At 36.9% G+C, this 27,061-nt stretch overlaps 1 protein-coding gene and 1 long non-coding RNA gene across 4 annotated transcripts in view; one reads left to right on the top strand and one right to left on the bottom strand.

Annotated features, from left to right (window-relative positions):
* The first annotated feature begins 241 nt into the window (after positions 1–241).
* Positions 242–27,061, top strand: part of SLC20A1 (solute carrier family 20 member 1) — a 67,155-nt gene continuing 40,335 nt past the window's right edge. The window contains exons 1-2 of one of the 3 annotated variants that reach the window (XM_053718152.1): positions 242–315; positions 24,722–25,317. In XM_053718152.1, the coding sequence (XP_053574127.1) occupies positions 24,975–25,317 (343 nt within the window). In that variant the 5' untranslated portion in view covers positions 242–315; positions 24,722–24,974. Of the gene's footprint in view, positions 316–13,437; positions 13,729–21,857; positions 21,936–24,721; positions 25,318–27,061 lie in introns of those variants that run through there. The other 2 variants (XM_053718151.1, XM_053718153.1) reach the window with 2 other exon arrangements.
* On the bottom strand, positions 12,504–13,274 carry LOC128663706 (uncharacterized). The gene is made up of 2 exons (XR_008402897.1): positions 13,161–13,274; positions 12,504–12,709 (listed from the first exon to the last, which is right to left on the bottom strand). It is a non-coding gene; the product is annotated as an uncharacterized LOC128663706 (long non-coding RNA).

The raw sequence follows: 27,061 nt of genomic DNA, 5'->3' as shown, positions 1-27,061 counted from the left end.
TAGGTTGGGCATAATCTAAGAATATTTATCAAAAGATTATACATGTATGGAAAATGATGAGATATTTTATGTCAGTTCGGAATTCATAACATCATAAATGTAACAATAGCAAGATGAATGTTTGATGAATTGGTTTGAAGAACACACCCACTACACTGTGCAGAGGTGGACTGAACTTTGATAACCTTTAGTAAATGTGTATAAAAGGTTGTAAAAATGAGCTTTATTACCACTGGAAAAAGCAGCTACTTACAAGCACTTCCTTTTTCTCGCTTTACTCCAGAACACACTAAAAGCATATGGTATTGGCATATGGTAAGTAGATTTAGTTAATATAAGATAAGTGCTCATACTAAATAGTAGTTTTATTATATTTGCATTGTTTGGTTTAGTCCAAGTTTTTTTTGTTTTTTTAAAGGGACAGTCTACACCAGAATTGTTATTGATTTAAAAGATAATCCCTTTATTACCCATTCCCCAGTTTTGCATAACCAACACAGTTATATTAATATACTTTTTACCTTTGTATCTAAGCATCTTCTGACAGCCCCTGATCACATTACTTTTTTTTTTTATTATCTATTGACTTGCATTTTAGCCAATTAGTGCTGTGTTGTTGTGACTCCTAAATAACTCCATAAGCCTGAGCACAATGTTATCTATATGTAGGGTGACCATATTGCCGCTTTAAAAAGGGACACACATGAAAAATACATAGGTCAGGGCTGTTTTCAGGGCTGTTTAAAGAAATGTTTTGTATAAAAACCCTGACCTGTAATTTTCATATGTATCCCACATGAACTAGCAGTCTCCTGTTCTGAAAAGCTAATAAAAAAGCATGTGATAAGAGGCTGTCTGTAGTTGCTAAGAAACGGGCAGAAATGTTGAAGATTCAATGTTAAAGTATATTAATATAACGATGTTGGTTGTGCAAAGCTGGGGAATGGGTAGTAAAGGCATTATCTATCTTTTAAACAATAACAATTTTAGTTGACTGTCCCTTTAACCAAAATCCTAATACAATAAATAGAAAATAAAAATATCCAGCAAATTACATTAAAATTATGTACATATTTATGAAAATTCTTGCAGTCTGAGGTCTTTACTCTCTACGTCATTCTATATACATTGTTGATGATGTTAATATGTTTATCTTGATTTGTGCTTGGTCTTTATTCTTTCTTGTACGAAAACGCACCCTTTTGAATCTGAATAAATGTTGCAGTCTAATCCATATGTCTAATAGCTTTTAAAATAAAGCACTAAATGTGTGTGTGCGCATGTGTATGTTTTGCACTTACCATCATAAAAGATAGACATATTTATTTTGTATTTGTAATGCCAACATTTTATTCTGCAGAGGGTTTTAAAATATCAAAGAGATGAAATGGAATAAAGATTTTGTGACATACCACTACTTTGAGAACTGGTAGTAACATATGCAGTTTAGGATTAAACAAAATACATTGAATATGCACATGCATGGGCTTCTGTATACATGGATTTCAGGAGGGGGCAAAAATACATAAATAAAATACAAAAACACATAATAATATCAAGGTAGACAAACAAAGCATATATTCGCATTTCTTACATCCACCCCATTTTATAATGCTAGAGCAAGTATCAAGTGATCTACATATATGGCATTTTTACATAACCATATAAATTGCAGAAGAGCGGCTCTGCTCCTTAAAGGGACAGTTCACCCCCAAAAATCTCCCCTTTAAATTGTTTCCAATGATCCATCTTCTCAAGTAGCTCCTTTACCCCTATTTCAGCATTGAAAAAAAAGCTGATTTGGTCTCTGGTATCCCCACCTATAGTAAAAGTTTCTATACTGGTGTAGGCTATTGAATAACCTAAATAAACACAGCCAGCAGAAGAAATTACACTCCCAGTGGGGTGCAGGATAGTTAGGTGATAAAATGATAGTTTTCCATTGTTCTGTCTAAGTATTGAGCATTGGTGTTCCAGACAAATATAAGATAAGGAAGCAAGTGTGTGTACACAAAGTGATAAGATAATGAGATTTGATATTACCTGAAGCTCTCAACCCATTGTAACAGGCTGTGGTTTCAAAGCACAAACCCAGCTACTTCATATACACAAACCTGAAATGCAATTTATCATACTTTTTATACTCTGCAGCTGGTATAACAAGTCATTGAAAAATACATTAATATAAAAACAAATTTACAGTGTACTGTCCCTTTAAAATGTGAGGTCTCAAATGTGTGTTGGTTAATTTTCTGAAAGTGAGGGTAATGCAGTCCCCTTGTATTTCTTTGAACTTAGTCTCTATTGGCTTAATTTAAAGGGACATTGTACTGTAACATTTGGCCCTCTTTAATGTGCTCACAATTGTCAATTGTACCTGCTTGAGTGTATTAAAGGGACATTGTACACTAGTACAACAGTGCTAAACTAAGATCTTCTAGGTAAGATTTTTTTTAAAGGTTTTATACTGGATTTTTTAGATCAGTATCTGTGCATATTCTTCTTAATAGTCGTGCCCATTAAATGCAGTTAAATGAAAATTGTTGTGCACTGTCCCTTTAAGGTGTTAACATATAGATCCTTTACATTTATGTCATTTCAAATAGCTGATTTTGCCTGTTGAAAACCAGGGCCTCCCTTAGCATTTGCAGGACACTGTGCAAGACAAATTTGTGGGGGCCCTTAGTCCCCTCCACCTGTATGTAATTTCCTCTGTATTGCCCACCCTTGTCCCAACTAAAGTGTGTTCTATATAAAGAGCAACACTATATAATACACCTCCTGATAACATAAACACTTCATAGACTAAATAAAGGATGTACATTGCATCTTCTAATCCCTTTTCTCCTTTGACTGTGTAGGGGCCCCCAAAAAGTGGGGCATGGGAATGGTGCCCTTCTTGCCATGCTCAAAGGACAGGCCTGGTAAAACATGTCATAAGGGCAAAAATGTTGTAAAGGAAGACATTATCTCAATTGTACTGATGCATGCAAAATAATGTGTCATTGATGACATCCTCAATGCAACATTGCCAGCAGCACTTTAATCCACAATATTCTTGTAGTTGAAATCATCACCTATATTGAAATTATGAATATGTTTATAAACTCTGTAGAAAAGCTTTGTAAACGGGAGATAACAGTGCAAAGTAACCTCACAGTGAGGGGGGTAGTTAAAGGGACAGTCTACTCCAAAATGTTTTTTGTTTAAAAAGATAGATAATCCCTTTATTACCCATACCCAGTTTTGCACAGCCAACATGGTTATATTAATAAACTTTTTACCTAAGGAGATAGTCTTTGTTTTAGATGTAGTTTCCCAGCCGCAGATTTATTCCATCTCTTTTATGCATGTCCAAAGGCAATTAAATTGTGGAAACAAGTAGAATACTGGCTAAATAGGCATCTACCCACTAAAATAGTACTTAATCCTATGTATATATTCTTTCTGGTACAGGAACAGATTGAGAATAGGGCCCTAATTAATACAGTAATATTACTGGTTAGACAAATGTGCCTTAGGAAATGGAAAGAAAGACAGGTTCCTACTATAGCTTCTGTCATACGTACTATCCAGCAGCAGATTCTGGTGGAGCAATTCGATCCCGGGATAAAATTAAAGAGATTTTTGGAAAAGTGGGATATAGTTATCTTAGCTCAGCCCGAAGAGATTCAGCTGCAAATACTGAAATACTTCCGCAAGTCAGCGGATTTTCTAGAATTAATATTATCAGATAGATATCCTGAATTTTGGAGACAGTATCTCCTCTGCGAGATAGGGGCCGGGGAGGGGGGAGAGAGAGAGGGGAGGAGGGATCTATTTCTTTAAATCGCTCCTTTTTTTTTTTTCTCTCTCTCTTTCTCTTCTTTTCTTTTTTATTTTTTTTTTATTAAAATATAAATCCCAGGAGTGTATCTTATAAAGGAGGTCAGGTTAAATTGTTAAGATATATGGAAATTATTTCCTTTGTCTCTGTATTTTTGTTATACTTTGATGATTATTCTGCCCTGCGTGGCCAAAGAGTTAAGGAAAGCATTGTTTTCTGGGGTTTTTTTTTTATGTATTTGTGTACACTGTTGGTTATAAATAAATATTTAAAAAAAAAAAACTTTTTACCTATCTGATTAACTTGTATCTAAGCATCTTCTGACAGCCCTCTGATCACATTTACATTTATTCATTATCTATTAACTTACTTGCATTTTAGCTAGTCATGCACAACTCCACAGGAGAGAACATTATATTATATATATGGCCCACATGTATTGTCAGTCTCTTGTTGTGAAAAGCTAATAAAAAAACCCATATGATAATAGACTGTCTTTCGTGGCTTACAAACAGACAGAAATGTATTGGTTTAAATAATGTATATTAATATAAGAATGATGGTTGTGCAAAGTTGGGGAATGGGTAGTAAAAGTGTTATCTATATTTTGGTGATGACTGTCCCTTTAAGCGAGAGAACCTGCGCACAAAAATAGATAACATGATAAAGTCTGTTCTCAAGCATATGGCCATTGAAATGGGAAGACCCTATAGAAAGAAAATAAGATGATGTTTTTAATGAGAAAACACAGCTATTTTCCAAAATGAAACATAAAGGAAATACTTCCAATACCTTTTAATATTCTGTAGTAAGTTTAACACAAAGGGTCATGCTGTCTCTATTACTGTTTGCATTAGGAGTCTATAAAGATGCATGGTTTAATTTTTTTGCTCAGAGGTAACACAGTTTCAGCACATTCCCCTTTTAATTAAATAGGCAATATCTAGAGGGTCAATTTAAGCCTACATTTCAACGAGGAGTGTGTCTTATTTAAGATTAGTGTTCTTATGTATGTAAGGATTTATTTTTGCCTGATATGGGGGGTGGTGGAAAGGTTTAGAACCCTACCACATTTATTAAGAAGCTAAAAGGTTAGAAAAGTACTTTTTCACGCTAAACAAGGGTAAGTGAACCCTCCAGTTGAAAAAAAGGAATCCTGTTCTTTCCAATGAGGGGTTCACATGTCCCCGAAATCAGACTTTGCTCATGTGCCCATCTCTTTGGGGACACTATATTGTACACCAACAAATAACTAACGTAAAGGGACAGTCTACAATATAACTTATATTGTTTTAAAGATAATCCCTTTATTACCCATTCCCCAGTTTTGCACAACGAACACAGTTATATTAATATACTTTTTACCTCTGTGATTACCTTGTATCTAAGCATCTTCTGACAGCCCCCTGATTACATGACTGTGACAATTTAAAATCTATTGAGTTGCATTTAGTACTGTGTTGTGCTAACTCTTAAAAAATTCCTCGGGCATGAACACATTGATATCTATATGGCACAAATGAACTTGCAGTCTCAGAGGCGTAACTAGAAACCTCAGGGCCCCGGTGCAAAAATCCATTATATAATTATAAAAAGAAGGAACAACATAACAATACCAAGGGAGTTTCTTAATATTAGCTGATTATTTCCAGACACAAAATTACACTTTGTACTTTTTTATCTTGCACAGATATGATCTTTAAATTTTCCAAAGATGAAGCAAGAGAATAATTTGTTTTCAGCCAAGATAAATAAACAGCATGGCTGTGAAATTACATTTTTATGGTATACGGATTTGTGTACTGGACATGGGTCAGTTATGAATGTTTGTGTTTAGGTGATAGGAGAGAAGGGTAGCTGTTAGGGTTTATTGTACTGGGCATGAGACACACTTATGGATATTTGTGTTTAGGTAAAATAGGAGGCGGGTAGGGTTTATTGTACTTGGCAGGAGACACAGTTATGGATATTTGTGTTTGGGTGATAGGTGAGGTAGGAGGCGGCTAGAGTTTAGTGTACTGGGCATGAGACACAGTTATGGATATTCGTGTTTGGGTGATAAGTGAGGTAAGAGGCGGCTAGGGTTTATTGTACTGGGCATGAGACACCGTTCTGTATATACATCCCCCTACATTAAGGTACATACAGCTCCCGTGTCACAGATACAGAGGATATATAATGTAGCTGCTCCATACAGCATATCTGTCACACACACAGCTGAGGAGCGGGCAAAGACTGTCCAACACTTACTGTTCCAGCAACCTATCTGCTTCCTTACCCCCCCCCCCCCACTCCAAGGGCTAGATTTATTAAAGCTGAGGCGTACAGGGGCGCGTATACGCGCCCCTGTACGCCTCAGCTCGCCTGTGACGGGGCGAAAATACCCGCAGGTATTCGGCATTGCACACGAGTGCAATTTTGCGCTTGCGTGCAATCCCGCCCCCTGCCCGCACACAGCCAATCACGCGCGGGCAGGAGCTGTCAATCTCCTCGGTCTGACTAGACAGATGAGATTGAAATTCGCCAGATTAGAGGTGGCGAAGAGGCTAAGGAAGCAGCGGTCTGGTGACCGCTGCTTGATAAATGACGGCGAGCAAGTTCTTGAGAGAACTTGCTGCCGTAGGGGCTTAATAAATCTAGCCCCAAGTATTGAATGTGTCAGAGGAGCTGTATGGAACTTGCTGTGTACACATAGCAAGCTCCATACAGCTCCTCTGACACATTCAACACCAGGAGTGGAGGGACCGCAAGCTCCATACAGCTACTCGGACACATTAAACAGGAGTGCAGGGGGGAGGGAGGAAGCAGCGGGGCGCTGGAACAGAATTTTGGACTGCCGTTGTTGTAAACTTTGCAGAGCACGCTCTGCCCACTCATACAGTTATGTCATGTCAGATGAGAAGCAGAAAACGGGAGCGAGGCGGTCACACAGCCTGAATCTCTATGTGCTTCTACAGGCATCACTATACCTTCTTGAATTCTGGTGTTTCCGGTCTCTTACTCCTCCTACCGTGCCCAGTTTCCTTCACTCAAGCATGGTGGAGTAGGACCGGAAGCGCTAATAGCGGCTCCTCCCAACGTTAATACACAACTAGGAAACAGGTGTGTCTGTGATGGGAAAGGGCAACGCTGTATAACGTCACATGATTTGCAACAGATTGCACTATATTTGTTTAGAATACTGGAGGCTTGTATCGTATTTATGGTGCAGCAAACGAGTTAGCTAATATGGGCTCACGGACAGCAAAGTGCTGTGAATTGCACTATTTTCTATTTCATATAGATGATGTATTGTATGTACATTTAGGAGCAGGGCTGCCCAAGCCCCCCCCAGTGGCAGACCTCCAGGCCCGGTTGCGACCATGGAAGTTCCGCTCCTGAGCAGTCTCCTGTTGTGAAAAGCAAACACATAAGCATGTGATTAAGAGGCTGTCAATAGAGCCTTTGAAAGAGACACAAGTTTAGAGGTTTAAATGTTATAAAGTATATTCATCTATCAATGTTGGTTGTGCAAAGCTGGGGAATGGGTAGTAAAGGCATTATCTATCTTTTTAAACAATGACAATTTTTGTCTAGACTGTGCCTTTAATAATTACACTTGGTAAACATACTGGTTCTTTTTTTTTTTTTGCAGTCATAATTTAAATTAAAAAGGCTTAATGCTGTTTACTTTTTTAGGAATACATTTTTGAGTACAATACAAATATGCCTTTTCCTCTACTTTGTTATATTATGGCTGAGCAATTAATTGCAATTTTTGGTCTTGCAATTTTGAAATCGCAATAGTATGTGATTTTTTTTATTTAAATCCTGCTTCCTTCAGGATTTTGGAGGAGAGGCAGGAGGGGGATCCTGCGACACACACACACAACACAATCTGCACCTAGTACTGTCCCATGCCATGATCCAGTTAATCTCAGATGGCAGATGATGTGGTTCCCCGGCACAGCGATGTGATGGAGCGTCTCCGCCGGTGGATAAAGCTGTGCCTGCCACTCCATGGGTCCTGTGAGTCCCGCTATGACGTTGCGGCCTGAGAAAGCTTGGAGCTTGAAAGGCAAAAGCCAAAAATCTGTGTACATGCACTTTAGCAGGGCTCAGTATGGGAGCTAATAAGTCAGTAGAATAAACAGAGTGCTTAGCTAAGCTTGTCCAGTGATGATACTCCCTAACCAGCTTCCATGCCAGATAGTATTGGACACAATCTCTACTCTAAAGTCTGGGAACACCAGCGCTCATGGTAAATAGCTCCATGGACCAAGCTCCTCCTCAATAAACGGCTCCTCTGCTCATGGAAGATCCTCATACTCCAAAAACTAAGAACAGTGGGGCAGGAGATTCTCCTGCCCCACTGATATTTGTTTTTGGAGCTTGGAAGGCAGCACACTTGCCAGCTGCATCAGCGATGTCTACAGGCCAAGGCCAAGCGGACTGGGAAGCACTGGCAGCAACAACCCTTTTAATTTGTTCGCAGAGGACAGTTCAGGAAACCTGGATGGTGGGGACGGACCAGGTAATGGAGAACAGCTCCTGGAATTCGGCATTGCCCAAGAGCGCTATTTTTCGCTTACGTGCAATCCCACGCACAGCCAATCATGCGCGGGCAGGAGCTGTCAATCTCCCCAGTCGGACGAGAATGGGGAGATTGAAATTCGCCAACTACGAGGTGGCGAAAGGTTAGGAAAGCAGCGGTCTGATGACCGCTGCTTGTTAAATACTGACTGCATGTTCTCTTGTGAGACCCTGCACTCGTAAGGGGTGCGAAGGCTGCCGGAGGCTTTTATAAATCGACCCCTAAATAAATCTATTTCTATACAAAACCTTAAAGTGCTCTGATTTATTGATTCCTGCATCTACTCTTGTCACGGTTTTCATTGCCCCTCCACTTTTGTTTGGCTCCTCTGCTTTGTTTTAAACATACAACTGCAATCATAGTCCACTAATATCTCATATTGTGGTCACTCACTACCTGTATTAGCTGTAGTTGAGATCACTCCAGACTAATTGATTTTGGCTGGTACTAAAATTTGGGAGAAATTCTACTTTTTGTTATGTTAGTATTTGTTGTATTAAAAAAAACAAACCCTTTAAATGCTCACACTTTAACCCTTTAAGGACACAGCTTTCAGTTTGCTCAATTGTTTTATGACAGAAAAATTCCGTCATATGTCCTTAACCCTTTCGTGACAGGGTTAAAGTGCCTACATCGGAACACCTGTTCCGATGTAGACAAATTGAAACTACGCGATCGTGCATATGATCGCGAGATTTCAATTATTGGATCGCATCTGTGGGGGCGTCCCTACAACCCTAGGAATGCCCTCCAGACCGCGATCAAGTCCTTGAAGCACAGAAGGCTTCAGGACAGCCGTTTGTTATGACGTTCTATTCCGTCATAACAGCTTTAAAGCCCAGTGTAAATATGACGGAATAGAACAGCATAACGGCGTTAAGAGGTTAATTGTGTACTAATCTGTTGTTTTTATGTCTGTTTGTAAATGTAATCAGTCTTTTGTTTTGGCCAGTACTATTGTTATGTTAATATGAATATTTGGTCTGCCATTGTTTTATGATTTCAATGCACTATGTAACCAAAGCACAGACAGATCATTTCATTTTAACTAGTTTTGTTGTTTGTATTTGAATGATATCTGCCTGTATTGAACAATGAGAAATATATACTTTAAGATTCTGTACAGTTTAATGCATTTTTTTTATCGCGAAATGTATGTTTAATATTTATTTTTTAAATATTTCATGGTTAAAATCACAATATTCATTTTTTCCATATCGCACAGCCCTACATTGATTGATTGATATATATATATATATATATATATATATAAGCTTTTTAGGTTTTTCACAAATGTGGCTCTAATTAGGGAGTATTTGTTTTTATCATATAACAATAATGGTTGATTTTTATGTCCCTGTATTTCCTGTTCTTAGGAGCACCTGTCACTGGTTCAGTTTCCCCTCTATTTCCTACTGTATATGGAAGATTTTAACCGTAACATTAGGGATTTGTTTTTGTTTCAGCCACTGGCCACATTTGCACTACAATAATATTGTGGATGGTGTCATCAATACAGTTGAGATAATGTTGCATTCACAATTTTTTTTGCTAGCATGACATGTTTTACCCGGCCTGTCCTTTGGGCAAGGCAAGAGCGGCACAAGCCCGGGCCCCACTCTTTGGGGGGGGGGGCTACACAGTCAAAGGAGAAAGCGTATGAGAAGTCACAATGTACATCATTTATTTAGTTTATGAAGTGTTTATGGTATCAGGAGGTGTATTATATAGTGTTGTTCTTTTTATAAAACACACTTTAGTTGGGAAAAGGGTGGGCAATACAAAGGGAATGACATACAGGTGGAAGGGAAGGGCCTCCACAATTTTTTTTGCCCGTGGCCCTGGTTTTACCCTTATGGTTAGGATAGAGGTTGAAGTTAGGCTGAAAGTTATGTGACCAACCCCTCAGCTGCAATGCATTACAGACATCTCTCACAACAATAGGTTAAGACAACTTTCTGACACACCACCACCGTTAGATATGGGAATGACTATCTCATCTGCGACATTTAAAGGGACATAATACTCATATGCTAAATCGCTTGAAACTGATGCAGTATAACTGTAAAAAGCTGACAGGAAAATATCACCTGAGCAACTTTATGTAAAAAAGGAAAATATTTTACCTCAGTAGAGTAAGTTTTGTGTAAAAAGCTTTATTCAGCTGCTGGTAAAAAAAGAAAGAAAAAGAAATGAACAGCAGCCAATCAGCATCAGCAGTGCTGAAGTCATGTGAACTCTTTTAGTGTGATCTCATGGGATTTCACTTAACTCTTATGAGATTTCATAGTGAACTTCCTTAAACTGAAGATGAGTGCACAAGGCTCAACCCCTTAGCTGTCCCTGGACAGACATACTGATTTGCTGCTTAGAAGTCCTTTACAATGAGATGTGGCTACTGAGGAACTTTTGAGGTAAAATATCTTTCTTTTTTACATAGAGGTGTTCAGGTGATAGTTTCTAGTCAGCTTTTTACAGCTATGCTGCATCACTTTCAAGTGTTTCAACATTTGGGTATCATGACCCTTTAAGGCAAAAAAAATTTGCTGATGGGCTAAAGGTAGTTTAAAGGGACAGTCAAGTCTAAAAAAGACTCCTGTTTCATATAGGGCATGTAATTTTAAACAATTTTCCAATTTATTTTTATCACCAATTTTGCTTTGTTCTCTTGGTATTCTTAGTTGAATGCTAAACCTAGGAAGGCTCATATGATAATTTCTAAGCCCTTGAAGGCCGTCTCTTATCACATGCTTTTTTATTTGCTTTTCACAAAAGGGGAGAGCAAGTTCATGTCAGCCATATAGACAACATTGTGATCACGCCCGTGGATTGTGGCAGATACTGCACTAATTGGCTAAAATGAAAGTCAATAGATAATACAAAAATGTCATGTGATCAGGGGTCTGTCTGAAGATGCTTAGATACAAGGTAATCACAGAGGTAAAAAGTATTAATATAACAGTGTTGGCTATGCAAAACTGGGAAATGGGTAATAATGGGATTATCTATCTTTTAAAACAACAAAAATTCTGGTGTTGACTGTCCCTTTAAAGGGACACTGAACCCATTTTTTTTTCCTTTTGTGATTCAGATAGAGCATACAATTTTAAGCAACTTTCTATTTTACTCCTATTATCAACTTTTCTTCATTCTCTTGGCATCTTTATTTGAAATGCAGCAATGTAAGTTTAGATGCCGGCCCATTTTTGGTGAATAACCTGGCTTATTCTTGCTGATTGGTGGATAAATTCATCCACCAATAAAAGTGATGTCCAGAGTCCTAAACCAAAAAAGAAGCTTAGATGCCTTCTTTTTCAAATAAATATAGCAAGTGAACGAAGAAAAATTGATAATAGGAGTAAATTAGAAAGTTGCTTAAAATCACATGCTATGTCTGAATCATGAAAGAAACATTTTTGGGTTCAGTGTCCCTTTAAAGATGTTAGGACATTTCATGCCGTCCTAACTGCGATGGGCTTTAGCGCCGTAAGGACGGCATGGAACGTCCTAGCCATTTGACTGTCCTGACCCGATCTCATCATTGAAATCTAGCGATTGCATGCACGATCGTGAGTTGTCAATTTGTTTAAATCGGAACGTTGTTCCTATGTGGATAAATGTAACCCGACACGAAATGGTTTACGTTTCCCAAAGCTTGGAAACAAAAGGTTTAAAGGGACAATATACACATTTTTTCTTTGCATAAATGTTTTGTAGATGATATATATGGGCTATATAAAAAGTTTTTTTTTTTTTAAATATAGGTTTTGCTTATTTTTAAATAACATTGCTCTGATTTTCAGACTCCTAACCAAGCCCCAAAGTTTTGTGAATACAGCTTGCTCCTATTTGTGTAAAGGGTCTTTTCATATGCAAAAGAAGGGGGAGTGTCTTATTTCCCACTTGCAGTGAGCTTCCCAGCTACCTTTTCAACAGAGCTAAACAGAGAGCTTCTAAGTACAGTTTTATACTGGATTTTTATATCATTATCTGTGCATCCTATTCTTTATAGTAGTGTCTATTACATGCAGTTATATGAAAATGACTGTATACTGTCCCTTTAACTGTCAAAATAAATAAAAATTTCAAGCAACAAAGAATAAATGTATATAACAACTGTTTAATAGCAATACAAACTTAAAATAATGTATCAGGTAAAAAGGGTAGTTTGGGGCATATGATTATTGTTAGTGAATTTTATAAGTGCCCTGTGGGAAGTATTGAGTAAACTGGCTTCCAATTAATTCTTTCATCACCACGTTGATCGTGCGCGTACCAAGTTTCTGCCGCTTGCTGTCACTCAACCATTCCTGAAAAGAGGACAATCATAGGTGTGGGATGCATGAGTATGGCCGTCGTACTTCATTGCTAAGATTGCACCACAGCTCTTTCCTTCTAGCCCCTGCTCACCTATGTCCCTAACAAAGTTACTGTATCACTTTTAGCTACACATTATATGAACAAATATAAAGGAAGATTTAATGGATTAAACAAAACTATTTTTAGTTATATACTAGTGACTATTAGTCGTATGCTAACCACGGATTATTATTCGTTTTCTGTTGTCTTCAAAAAAAAATTTAGTACTGCGAAAAAAATACAAGAATAAGACAGCTTATCTGGCAAAAAAACGTTGAATAACCTGACACGATTTAAATGAAAAAAAAAATGCTGAAATTTTCTTTATTAAATTTACATATAATTTATAAGGAAGTTTAATAACGCGCTTTCTAAAATCTATAATTAATCGACCAGCCATACCTTCCACACCATTCATTTTTTTACTCGCTTCCTTTCTCTGTGCAATTGTGCACCACACCGAACACTCCCTCTATCCCATGAGGGTGACATCAATAAAGGCATCTTTAGTTCTCCTCCCTATTAGAAGCCAATCAGATTTCGAATTAGGCCTCTGCCAAGGCCTATCGCGCGTTGTCCCGCGCAGCCCCCCTTTTCTTCCTCCTCCCGCCAACTCCCCCCTCACTTGCGCGCTCACGACGGGAGCTCTACCTGTACCTTTACCAGATAACATTACGCGCGCAGCCACAAACCTGAAGGCAAATAATGAATAAACTGTGTTTTCACCTTCTCAATAAAACTCTTTCAATGAATAACCCAGGGAATGAGGGAAAGTACTACTAGGTGAGAGGGTGGGGTTATGAATTGAATGGAGAGGAGCGGAAGGGGCGGTGACTCTGTCATATAAGCACGCATACGAGCTGGGCTCAAGCGGCATGGTGGTGAGATAGTTGACACTGTAAGGTATTACCGTGCTTACACTACAATTAGCGGGCTCCTCATCTCTACGGGAACGTCGTGACAAGCATTGGTAAGTGCATTAAAGGGGGAAGCATCTCTTATTGCAGCGGATTGTAAGGTCACAGCTGGTGACTGTGTCCCCATTGCCACTACCGTTATATGGGTTGGTTATTATGTGTTCTTATATATTGGAGTTTAGGGGTGACCGTGTCAAAGGATGTTAGATGGGGTTTTGTGATGATGGAGAGTGAGCACACTCAGATAATCAGTGCACGTCTGTGTATATTCGCGATGACAGGCACGCTAGAGAGGCCGCAGTGATGGTGGCATGTGGTAGTAGGCTACGTCCCATCTAGTGGAGGGAATTTATGGGATGAGAATACCATGTGTATTAGTGCACTGTAATACTCCAGTATTCTCTGTTTAAAACATGGTGCAAACTTACATATATCCTCATATATGATGAGGTTGATACATTAGGTATAAATGCTTCTATATTAAAGGGGCAGTAAAGTCAGAATTCAACTTTCATGATTCATTTTTTAAACAACTTTCGAATTTACTTATGTTTTCAAATTTGCTTTGTTCTTTGGTATCTCTTATTGAAGAGTAAACTAGGTAGGCTCATAAGAGCTCAGGAGTGTGCACGTGTCTTTAGCACTCTATGGCAGCAGTGTTTTGCAACATTATTTGTAGCTTTGTTATACAATGTTATATTAAAGTGATTGTAAAGTTTCTTAATGTAATGCACAGTATCTACAATTAGTCTGCAAAACTGGGGGAACTTTCATTGATGCATTTTTTTTTTTTTTCTTCTTTTCTCCGATTTATTACTAAATTATTTACAATTTTGTGAAGGTAAACACTCCTGGTTTTTCTGCCTGCATCTCATCCTTTATTTAGCTGAGCGATGACGAATCCGGCTTTATCCAATCATTAAGTACCCCACATGGCGTCCAGCTTGTGAGGCACGCAACAATTGGATGAAACCGGATTGTCATCGCTCAGCTAAAAGAGAACAAAGCAAATTTTGACTTTACTGTCTCTAAGTATGGAACAGTGGCTGAAAGGATAATTATGTAGCGTTGTGTAGACTAAAAGTTGGAATTTGACTCCTATCCTAAGTTGGTTTAGACACAGAATACTGCATATACCAGTGGTGTGTATTATAGATTAGGTTTTGTCATCTATTAAGTTCTATGTGGTATATAATGTGTATATTTTACATGGTTACTATGGTGCTGCCAACTATGCAACGTAATCTGTGACAACACGTGCTGTAGTCTTTTGAGTTGGTTTAATATGGGTTCTAAAATCAAATATGGACTCAGCAGATAAAGTTTTGTGCTTAAACTAGTGTTGCAACTTTTCATGCATGCTATTAAGACAAACTGGTTTGTGCTCAAGAATAAACGCTTTATCAAGATTACTGAGTGCCTGCCAAGTAATGTTTAGAGTATTCTAGGAACGTGTACAGTTGACATAACTTGCCTAAAGTACAACTTTAAAAAAAAAAAAAGTTATAGAATACTTGCATTTTAAAGATAATTTGGGCTATTGTATTTGCATATAAAGAATAGGATTTGCATTTCATTTTGAATTATCCTATATAGGATTAATGTGCATACAATGAGGCCACATGTAGCTTTCAAATCTTCACACACCACCCTATTAAAATTAGTATTATATATATATATATATATATATATATATATATATATATATATATATATATATATATATATATATATATATATATATTATTTTTTGGGGGGTGAGGAGGCAAAAGCAGGACTTTTACTGCAACCCCCCCATTTTTAATGTAGTTTTCTTCCCAAAGGGAAAATATCCGTCTCTAAAATTACTGTAAATGTCTGCCCTTTGGAAAGGTTTTCATTTTTAATTGGGACCTCATTTGATAGTACACTCATTTATCTAGATATTTTTTGCTCATGGTTTTCTAGGAATGTAATTCTGATAGTTTGTATTGTATAGCAGTGTTTGTCAACCGCGGTCCTCAAGTACCCACCAACAGTCCAGGTTACCTGTTCTCAGCCACCCGCTAATTATTTCACCTGTACACTAGTTCAGCTATGAGAACCTGGCCTGTTAGGGGTACTTGGGGACCGTGGTTGAGGAAACACTGCTGTACAGTATATTTACAAAAAACTGAACATATACAGGTTAGTGTTATGTTAATAGGTGCTGCATTAATTCTGATCCTAGTATGGGTAACTTTGTGTGCCTCTTTTTTATGAGGTATACTAGAATTGCGTTAAAATTGTTGCAGCATTCTAACTTACCTTGATTATATGGTAATCAAACAAATAAGAGTTAATCAATGTTCAGTGTACATGACCTTGGGCACATCTCAACCTATCCTCTGGCTGACAGTATGAATTATAACTCCTATTCAGAAAAGGGATATTAATCTGAATGTCACTCGACTAGTTAGGATTTTAACAATCGGTCAATGACCTATAGAAAATGCCTTAATCATAGGACCTTATCGGTTTGATAACTTCAGATCTTCATGTGTTAAATCATAGCATTGATTTTTTATATATATAGATATATCTATCTCTCACATCCACAACTACATGTTCTAGTCAAAGTTTTTATTTTTTAATGAGTTCTAATGTTAGTGAAAATCTTGGCTTCACATTTATCTCTTTAGCAATGACACAAGTGATTTGGTATACATAAACTGATCACAGCAACAAACATAACTAATGATCTCAGCCCACATTTTACTATTCATTCTAGTTCCAAGACTACACAAAATTAGTAACCTAGATACCAGTATCTCTAAAATAATACTTTTATTGTGCTACAGAACTACCTTTCTAAACTGTAGGTCTCAGTAGGGTGTAAATTTATGTAGTATCTGTCTTAGGTGAGATTTCCTATACCCTTTCTGTAGATTTACTAATTGTACTGATATCTCATAACTGCATTTTAATTTGGCACACTGTCAGCTACAGAGTTAAAATAGATCTACACTGCGGCAGCCAGTGTCCAGATTTATATTCTGCTAGGAATATATATATATATTTTTATTTTTTTATATATAATCCAAGTGAACATTTAAAGTAATTTGCAGCTCCTTATTCTGACGCCAGTACCCCCTCCTATTCCCATGTGACCTTGTCCTTGACGTGAGAGGCACCTACTTATCAGGGAGGAGGAGTGTAGGTCTGAGTAATGGGGCATCCAGACATAGCTGGCTGCTTCTTTGTTTAACAGAACCTTGTGATGAGAGAGCTTTTGCAATAGGGGAAATGTTGTCACCTTGTGTGAGTCAGAGACCAGCCCACCCTGCAGCGTAGATTCCTTCTGGCTCATTTTCTGATCAGAAATGACAACTCCTATATGTTAGTGCCAAGAAATAGTGTTACTGTCTATCCTATCTTAACTCCCTGTTGAGATTATGGTTTGGACATTGTACTCCTAAAACAAGTAGAAATATATTGTAAAGTAGTCAAACACCAGTATGCTGTATCATGCCCCTTCCCTGTGTGTGTCTGGTGGTTTTTAGGGGGGGGGGGGTAACGCCTGGTGTATGTAGTACACAACAGACTGCATGGATTTCCAGACGTGTATGTATATACTTGAATTTTTATGTTATCGTTGCCTATTTCACCACATACCCTCTGACCAAGTAAGCTGCAAAAGTTGAGAATGTTTCATGATGAATGTTTAACGTGTTCTTGCAGTTCTAATTGCATAGCATTCATAAGCTGCATCTGTGCTCCTTTTAGTTTACAAAGCAGTGCAAGAAATAAATCTTTAAGCATAAAGCATGTGCGTTTGTTTTGCAATATCCTTGGTTACTTTAGAATAGGCAATTCTTAACAAGAACATTCCAGTCACTCTTCACTTAGTGCTTGTGCAGCAATATAATGCACAGGTTGCTCAGGAAACAAAACTACATGTAATACTTTTAATTGGAATTTTACACCCCCCCCCCCCATCCTTCAGTAAATTGGTGTATATTTAACTTCCTATGATGGCTTTAACTGTACGTTTCTCCAGTTCCAGGAACCATGCCTCATGATTTATACAGCCTCAACTATATTCATACAGCCAAAAAGCTTCCTCACATAATAAGCTCTGTACCAGGGACTTGACAAGGTTATTTGGAATTTACAAGCAATCTGAATATTGAGGAGACAAAAAATTCTTTAGGAGCCAGATAAGAGTTTTATGTAGGTGTATTGCTCTCTGGTTCCTAAGATTTGTCAAGCTCTGTTCTCTGAAAACCTCTGCAATAGAGGCACTATAATGTGTGTGGTGGGCCTCCTGTGGGGGGCGCTAGAGCATATAAGGGAGGAACGGGTGCAGTAACACTATGTATCCTATGGAAACCACAAGTAGGAGCTGATTTGGCTATTAAAAACATTTCTGTGTTTTACCCGACAGTGACACTTGCCCTGTCGTCGTGGAATAAGGCAAAGAGCGGGATGTAGGTGGAATAAATGAACAGTTTGAAATCTGATACTGCATTGCATTTGTCTTGATCAGTAATTTGCGTTTAACACAGGAGTATCAAAGTGCGTGAGTGAGTGTAAAACTTTTCAATTAAAGGGACATTCCGGTCAAAATTTAATTGCACATAGATTAATTACATCTTTGAATAGAAACATACAGTATTTGCAATATACATGCATTGGCAAAAATGCTTCTAGTAAAAGTTAACACTGTTTTAGTGTTAGAATTTTTTTCTCTGCACGTGCATGTGAAGCATAGCTAGATATTGTCACTGCACCCACATTTTAAATACTGCAGCTGCTCAGATAATCAGTGGGGCTTTTATCATGTCAACAATTAACAAATTGAGTCATTACCTGATGGTAAAAGCACCTTAGGCTCCCTGAGCAAGTGCTGTGTTTAAAATGCTGGTGCAAGTTGCATACTTAAATTCACTTTTAAAACAGCTATAGCTTTTATTAGAAGCATTTTTGCTAATACATGTATATGACAAAAATGCTTCTATTCAATACCGAAATGTTTCCAATTTTGACTGGAATGTCCCTTTAAGCAGAATCTGCTGTGTGTGAATACTGGATCAGATGTAAATTCCTCAAATTAAAACTAACTTTGTAACATCACTTATGGGGGGCCCACCCTCTAGGACTTAAAAAAAACCCTGTTCTCTTGCAAATACCAATTATAGATACTCTAAGGGATATGAAGCTCAATTTTTGTTCTTTCTTTCGTGATTCAGACAGAGCATGTGATTTTTTTTTTTTTTTTTTTTTTATTTAAAAAAACAAACTTCCAATTTACTTCTATTCACTTTTCTTTTGCTCTTACTATCCTTTGAAAAGGATACCTAGGTAAGCTGAGTAGTGGCTACACATATATGCCTCATTATTGGCTCACCCAGTGCATTACTGCTTCAACAAAGGATACCAAGAGAATGAAGGAACTTGGATAACAGAAGTAAATTGGCAAGTTATTAAACCCCTTCCTGCCGGGACTTATTTGTACACGAATAAGAAAAAATTGAAATCATGCGATTGCGAGAGTTAAATGATGGGATTGGCTCGGGGGGGGGGGGGGGGGGGGAGTGCCTATGATGCTAGGCACGCCCTCCAGCCCGCTATCCCATTTAGGAAGTGGCTATGGCTTCAATACAGCCAAAACGGTTAGGAAGTTCCATGCTATCCTAGATGCGCCAAAGCCCAGAGCAGTTAGGTTGGCATGGAACATCCTAGCGGCGGGAAGGGGTTAAAATTGTTTTCTCTATCTGAATCATGGAAGAAATTTTGAGTTTCGTATCTCTTTAAATTTAAAGTATGCTTGCTGGCTCATTTACACCTTAAAGGGATAGTAAAGTCCTAATTAAACTATCATGATTCAGATAGGGAATGTAATTTTACACAACTTTATGATTTACTTTTATCAAATTTGCTTTGTTCTCTTGTTGTGCTTAGTTTAAAGCTAAACCTAAGTAGGCTAATTTCTAAGCCCTTGAAGGCTGTTTTTCACAGCTAGAGGGTGTTGGTTCATGTGTTTCATATAGATAACTTCACGTGCATGAGCACAATGTTATTTAAGAGACAACACTATTTGCCTGAAGTACAAGTCTGTGAAAAGATCTGGGATAAGGAGGCAGTCAGCATAAGCTTAGATGCAAGGTAATTACAGAGGTAAAATGTATATTTCTATAACAGTGCTGGTTATGCAAAAGTGTGGTATGGTAAATAAAGGGATTATCTATATTTTTAAACCATAGCATTTTTGGTGTTTACTATCCCTTTAAAGGGACATTCAAGACAAAATTGGAATCCACATTGATGCATTTCATTTTTGAATATAAATCTATTTTTGTAAGAAAGAAATGTTTAAAACTTAAATGTATATTGTCTTCAATGACTAGAGGGACAAATTAGGATAAATGATGCTCTTAATACATTAAAGTGATGGTGAACTCTCTCCCCTTTCTAAAAACAGATGTGGAATGTTTGAGATATTTTAGATGGGAGTTTAATTAAGATGTGCTATAACTTTTTTTTTTTTTTTTTTTTTTTTTTTTTTTTTTAAATGCAGATATGAAATTCAAATTTTATATCTGTTAAGCAAAATTGTTATACTTACAACTGCTGAATTAAATTTAATCTAAAATGTCACTAACAATCCGGTTCTGTTTTGGGGAGTTTACCATCACTTTAAATTAAGGGAGAGGGATTTCTCTTCTACAACAAGTGATGTAGTAATTAAAGGGACATTAAACACTTATTGTGTGTACATATATTTCCCCCATTCCTGTAATTCCATGCTGAAATTGTGAGCTTTTCAGTTCCTGTTAGAAATGAAAGCGAAGAACACTGTTATATTCCACACAGCCATTGGCTGCACTCTAGTGACCTATTTATAACTGTCCCTAATTGGCTACAGCAGAGAAGGTAACCTAAGTTACAACATGGCAGCTCCCATAGTTTTATAGACACTAAAATTTTACACTTATTTCGTCAATATTTAAAGTGAAGGTCCATTTTGATGAACTAGTGCCCGGTTTTTAATAAACCTATTAAAAACAACGGCACTTTAATTCATCAAAATTGACATTTCACGGTTTACTTAAAAAAAAATTACCTTTTAATCCTGGCAGCCGCTCCAGCACTTCCTCCGCCCGTTGCAAGCCTTCTAAGCAGTTCCAAAATGACGACTTCTGCTTCCTCCAATCAGTGTTGCATCAGGCCAAGATTTCCCCCCCTGGGGGAAGCTGTGATTGGAGGAAGCCTGATTCGTCATTTATGATGTCTGCAGAGGCTTCTGACGGATGGGGGAATCGCTGGAGCGGCATTCAGGATTAAAAGGTAAGTTTTTGAAGAAAACAGTGAAATGTCAATTTTGATTTATTAAAGTGCCCTTGTTTTTAATAGGTTTATTAAAAACCGGGCACTAATTCATCAAAATGGACCTTCACTTTAAACCGCTAATGAAACTCAAAAAAAATATATCTACACTATTCTCAGAATAATTTTTTTTTTTTTTTTATGAATGCTTCCTTCTATCTAGCATTTATGTAATGTTTAATATCCCTTTTTATTTAGTGTACTGGTTCTGCTTCTAATAGCTTTATTGTTCAAGGACTTTATAGCTGCACCTCCTTTTTAGGGAGAGCGAATTGTGAAATTAAATTATTGCATGTGAATAACAAGAATGTTTGTAGGAGATACTAGTATGCTAATTGTTGCTGGGTTTTTAGATTAGGGGTTTCGTGTCACCTAAATGTTTTTAAACAAGCAGATAACAAATTTACGCTTTTGGTGGCAGCAATAATTTGGGTTTCTGTGGGTTTATTTGTGGCATTCCAAGGTCAAATTCAAGACTGGTTTCAGGCAATTTGAGTCGTGGGATGCTGAACTTATATTTCATGCGTTAAAAAAAAAACGTGAGCACTGCATTATGTATGCAAAACATTTTATTTTAATATGATAAACTATTTAAGTGAAAGTCTTAACGACCGTGTCACAAAGTGTATTTTGTATGTAATTTATACACGCGGTATATAGTGTTGTAAGGCGCAAATCCAGTCCGTGCCAGCTTGATCTACCTTGGAATGGCTGCTGCTGTCAGTCAGCCCCTCCCTGACGGGCGCATCAGTGCAATGTGGGGTGGAGCCGGAGCCAATTACTGGCTTGTTTGAACATAAGAATTTTTGGCGCCTGATTTTTGCCTCCCGCGTCGTATTCGACATATAGGTTTATTATTAGTGTCTTTGTGCTGAACCAGGGACACTGCTTTTCATGGAATTCGGCGGAAAACGTAAGTAAAAATGAGGTCACGATTAACACTTTGTCTGAACCGTAGCGTCCTTTGGTGCCTTGCACCGTTCATTATTTCTGTTTAGGAGATGCATTTTACCCACCGGCTACTATAACACACTGGTCTTTACGATCTAAGGAATGATGCTAGAATAAAACCTGTTAATGGAGTGTTCTGACTATTTTGCAGAATACATTCTGTATGGACGTTATAGCAAGACATTAAATTGTAGTAAGGGAAGCACACATTATTAAACAGTAATAATTGTGGCTTATGAGCATAACCTGTATGTTTTTAACTATTGTATCTTATTTTTTATTGGGATTATTTGGTTACAAAAATGCCACACAGTATGGCTTTGCTTTAATGGACCCAGTTAATATTTTATAATTCAACCTTAGGTTGCTCTTGCATAATTTGACTAAAATATACTCCTGCGTCTGGATATAAAATTGTGATGTCATTTGTAGAGTGACAGTGTTTTTGAGGTTGAAGTGCCTGTTTTGACCATATTGCTTTAGCCCAGGAACACAGTGTTCTGAAACCATTCAAAACAATGTTGCGTAACCTAGAAAAAGAATGTGTTATCATGAAACTTAATTGCAAGTTAAATAAGCCCACTTTAAAAAGCAGCCTCTTGCCAGGTACTTGATTGAAGTTGGAAAAGCTACTTTTTAGTTTTAAACGCTTTAATGTATGCTTTCTAATGTCTGCAATAACAGTTAAAAGAATATGAACACATACAATTTTTTTTCTTTTGTGATTTCAGACAAATCATACAATTTTTATAAAGTTTCTAATTTACTTCTATCATCGACTTTGCTTAGCTCTATGGTCTTTTTTTTTGTTTGTTGAGGAGATACCTAGGTACCTACCGTTATTAGGAAATAGTGCTTTTGCAAAATGTTGCCGTATAGTGCTACAGATATATGCTTGTGCTTAGCTCCTCGTTCATCAAAAGATACAAAGAGAATTTGATAATAGAAGTAAATTCAAAAGTTGTTAAAAATGGCATTCTCTATCGGAATCATGAAAGGAAAAAATAATAACCTGGGTTTCATGACCATTTTTAATAAGGAAAATTGTACAGATAAAAAGGAATTTGGCTTGATCTGGGAGGAAAAGATGATACAGTGGGACATACAGCAGATAATTATGCTAGAATGGGGGATTTGGCTTGTATGTAATATACAACACTTTAAAGCAGGTGTATCAAGTTCATCAACTCTTAGAACCCTAAAAAAAAATACTGACAGCCCAAATTAATGGTTTACCACTTAAACTATCTTGAGGGCCACATGGCCCTGGGGCCGATGCTTCAAGACCACTGCTTTTAAAGGGACAGTTAACACAAATTATTTAAAAATATTATGCCTTTACTACCCATTCCCCAGCTTTGCACAACCAACATTGTTATATTAAAGGGACAGTCAAGTTCAAAAAAACTTTCATGTTTCAAATGGGGCATGCAATTTTAAATAACTTTCCAATTTACTTTTATCACCAATTTTGCTTTTTCTTGGTATTCTTAGTTGAAAGCTAGACCTAGAAAGGCTCATATGTTAATTTCTAAGCCCTTGAAGGCTGCCTCTTATCACATGCTTTTTTATTTGTTTTTCACAACGGGGGAGAGCTAGTTCATGTAAGCCATATAGATAACATTGTGATCATGCCCGTGGCAGACACTGCACTAATTGGCTAAAATGCAAGTCAATAGATACTAACTAAAATGTCATGTGATCAGGGGACTGACAGAAGATGCTTAGATACAAGTTAATCAGAGATAAAAAAAAATATATTATAACAGTGTTGTTTATGCAAAACTGGGGAATTTGTAATAAAGGGATTATCTATCTTTTTAAACAACAAAAATTCTGGTGTTGACTGTCCCTTTTAATATACTTTATAACATTTTAAACCACCAAAATTCTGCTTGTTTCTAATCCACTGCAAACCGCTTCATATCACATGCTTTTTTTATTATTCGCATTTCACATCAATACTTATCTATATGGCCCACATGGATTAGCATTGTGCGTGTTGTGGCTGACACTGTACTAATGATCTAAAATACAAGTCAATAGAAAATAAATAAATAGCCATGTGTTCAGGGGACTGTTGAGATACAAGGTAATCAGAGGTTGAAAGTATATTAATATAACAATGTTGGCTGTGCAAAACTGGTGAATGAGTAATAAAGGGGTTATTTATCTTTTAAACAATACAAAGTTTGGAGTTGACTGTCCCTTTTACTGTAGGACTGGTTTCCCATTGAGAATAGAATGTTGGTTGCTGCAACAGTTCTTAGAAAGATAGAATCTTCTGTATGTATGACAGTGCTTAAAGGGACACTAAAAGTTAAAATAAACTTGTATGATTTAGAAAGAGCATGCAGTTTCTTAGACACTTTCCAATTTACTTCCATTATCACATTTTACACTATCTTGTTAAAGAGACGGTGAAGTCAAATTTTTTTTTCATGTTTTAAATAGGGAATATAATTTTTAAACAACTTTCAAGTTTATTTTTATCACCAATTTTGCTTTGTTCTCTTGGTATTCTTAGTTGAAAAAAATTGCTTAATAGACTATGCTTGTGTGCTTGTGTTTTGAGTCCCATATGGCCCTTCTAAAGACTGAGATGTACGTAAATCCTCCATACCTGAATTTGAGATTCTTTGTTCGATCTGTGTCTGAATTGTGACAAAATAGTAGTGTATGCTTGTGATGTGTTTATTACATAAATGCTTAATACATGTGTTTTTATTTATTTTTTTCCCTCCCCAGAATGAAAAGACTGCTTGGCCATCTTTTTTTTTGCACCATGGAAATTTGCTTGTGTATAACCCCAGAGAGAAAAAGGAACTCTAAATCAATTCACATATATAACAAATAGCAAAGACTTTTCCCGAGACTCTCGGCACAGATCAGTTTACTTTATTTAATTTTATAGTAATTTATTGAATTATTTTCATACCTCAATTTTTTTTGTTTACATTAAGTATTTTATTTGTTTTTATCTTGTGAGCCAAAAGTAGGAATGGAATCAACAACTGCTTTAATAAGTGTAGTTACTAGTGTCCTTGATAACCATGATCCAGAGACTAAATATCTCTGGTTGCTTGTTCTTGGATTCATCATAGCTTTTGTGTTGGCGTTTTCTGTGGGTGCCAATGATGTAGCAAATTCCTTTGGCACAGCAGTCGGCTCTGGGGTAGTAACACTGCGGCAAGCTTGTATCCTGGCATCCATCTTTGAAACTATTGGATCTGTCCTTCTGGGGGCTAAAGTGAGTGAAACCATTCGCAAGGGTCTGATTGATGTCAACATGTACAACTCTACTCAGACGCTGTTAATGGCTGGGTCTATCAGTTCTATGTTTGGTGAGTAATGTAAATTTATTAGTTATTCCCTTTTTTTTTTGTAAGTTATACATATATCTATCTCCATAGACACTTTCTGGACTTTCATTTTGTGCTACAACTTAATTTATGGTGTATATGACAAGGAATAGAGTGCAAAGCTACATAGTTTGAAGAAGGGGGCTGTGCATGTATAAAATGCAGAATTCATAAAGTTTTTAAACTTCAATAAATTATCCTGTTCCAGGATGAACATAAAGTTTATCTTGAAAGCAGCTTTAAAGTGAGCATATAGAATTTTACAGGTTGTCCGTATTAACTTGTGATTCCGGGAATTTGATAGACCATTGGTGCAGAATTTAAATGGATGTTAAACCGTAAAAACATACTAGTCCATAATGATGTAATCAAAGCTTAAAGGGACAGGAAACGCCAAAAATATTTCATGATTTGGATAGAACACACAATTTTAAACTTTACAATTTACTTTTGTCAAATTTTAGTCATTCTCTTGTTATCCTTTGCTGAATGAGCAGCAAAAACACTGCTTGCAGATAAAAACATCTAGTTAGCCAATCACAAGAGACAAATGTGTGCAGGCACCAATTGGCAACTAGCTGCCACCAGTGTAGGATATGTGCAATTTTTTTTTTTTTTTTTAAACAAGGGATACCAGGAGAACGAAGCGCTGCTTCATGCAAGTTTAATTATGATTTTCCTATCCCTTTAAAAATTGAAGCTATATTAGTCTGTTAAACTAATATAATGGTAATAAATCGACATACTTTGAAAGGTTTAATTAGTTTATATAAAATGCGTGCGCCATGTTTTGAATTGGTTTCCTTTTTATCTCTGTGTAAACAAAGCTGTGTGGAATCCCTTCTAGTTTATCCAATGTTCCACACATACTTGTTTGGACAGCCTCTCTTTATTGTTTTTTTTTTTTTTTTTTTTGGGGGGGGGGGGGGGGGTTCCCCAGCAACGGAAATGGGTAATCGGCAAGTACAAACATGGCAGCACCCGTTACTTTTATACAAACTCTGGAATTTAGAAAACCAACAAAATTAGAATTAAATTACAGGAAAGGGGAACATAATTCTGTTTTTAAAGGGACAGTCAAGTCCAAAAAAAAACTTTCAAGTTTCAAATAGGGCATGTAATTTTAAACAACTTTCCAATTTACTTTTATCACCAATTTTGCTTTATTTTCTTGGTATTCTTGATTGAAAGCTAAACCTAGGAGGTTCATATGCTAATTTCTTAGACCTTGAAGGCCGCCTCTAATCTAAATGCATTTTGATAGCTTTTCACCACTAGAGGGCATTAGTTCACATGTTTGATATAGATAACATTGAGCTCATGCACGCGAATTTACCATGGAGACAGCTCTGATTTGGCTAAAATGCAAGTCTGTCAAAAGAACTGAAATAAGGGGGCAGTCTGCTGAGGCTTAGATACAAGGTAATTACAGAGGTTAAATGTGTATAATTATAACTGTGGTTATGCAAAACTGGGGAATTGGTAATTAAGGGATTATTTTTTAAAACAAAATTTCTGGTGTTGACTGTCCCTTAAACTTTGCAATATACGTATTAGATTTTAAATTAATCTCATACTTTTTAATGTCCATTTTTAATCAAGACATGTGTTGCTATAAAATAACATCAGCCAAGTCTTAGCTTTTAAAGCACATTAACATCACTTCTTTTTTTATTTAATGCAATTCTTTTTCAATTGCCAGAACCCCCCCCCACCCTTTGCCTTA

This window comes from Bombina bombina, chromosome 6 (assembly GCF_027579735.1).
Source record: "Bombina bombina isolate aBomBom1 chromosome 6, aBomBom1.pri, whole genome shotgun sequence".
In the NCBI taxonomy this organism is placed as follows: domain Eukaryota; kingdom Metazoa; phylum Chordata; class Amphibia; order Anura; family Bombinatoridae; genus Bombina; species Bombina bombina.
The sequence above is the reverse complement of the archived record's forward strand: the minus strand, read 5'-3'. Positions and strand labels throughout refer to the sequence as shown.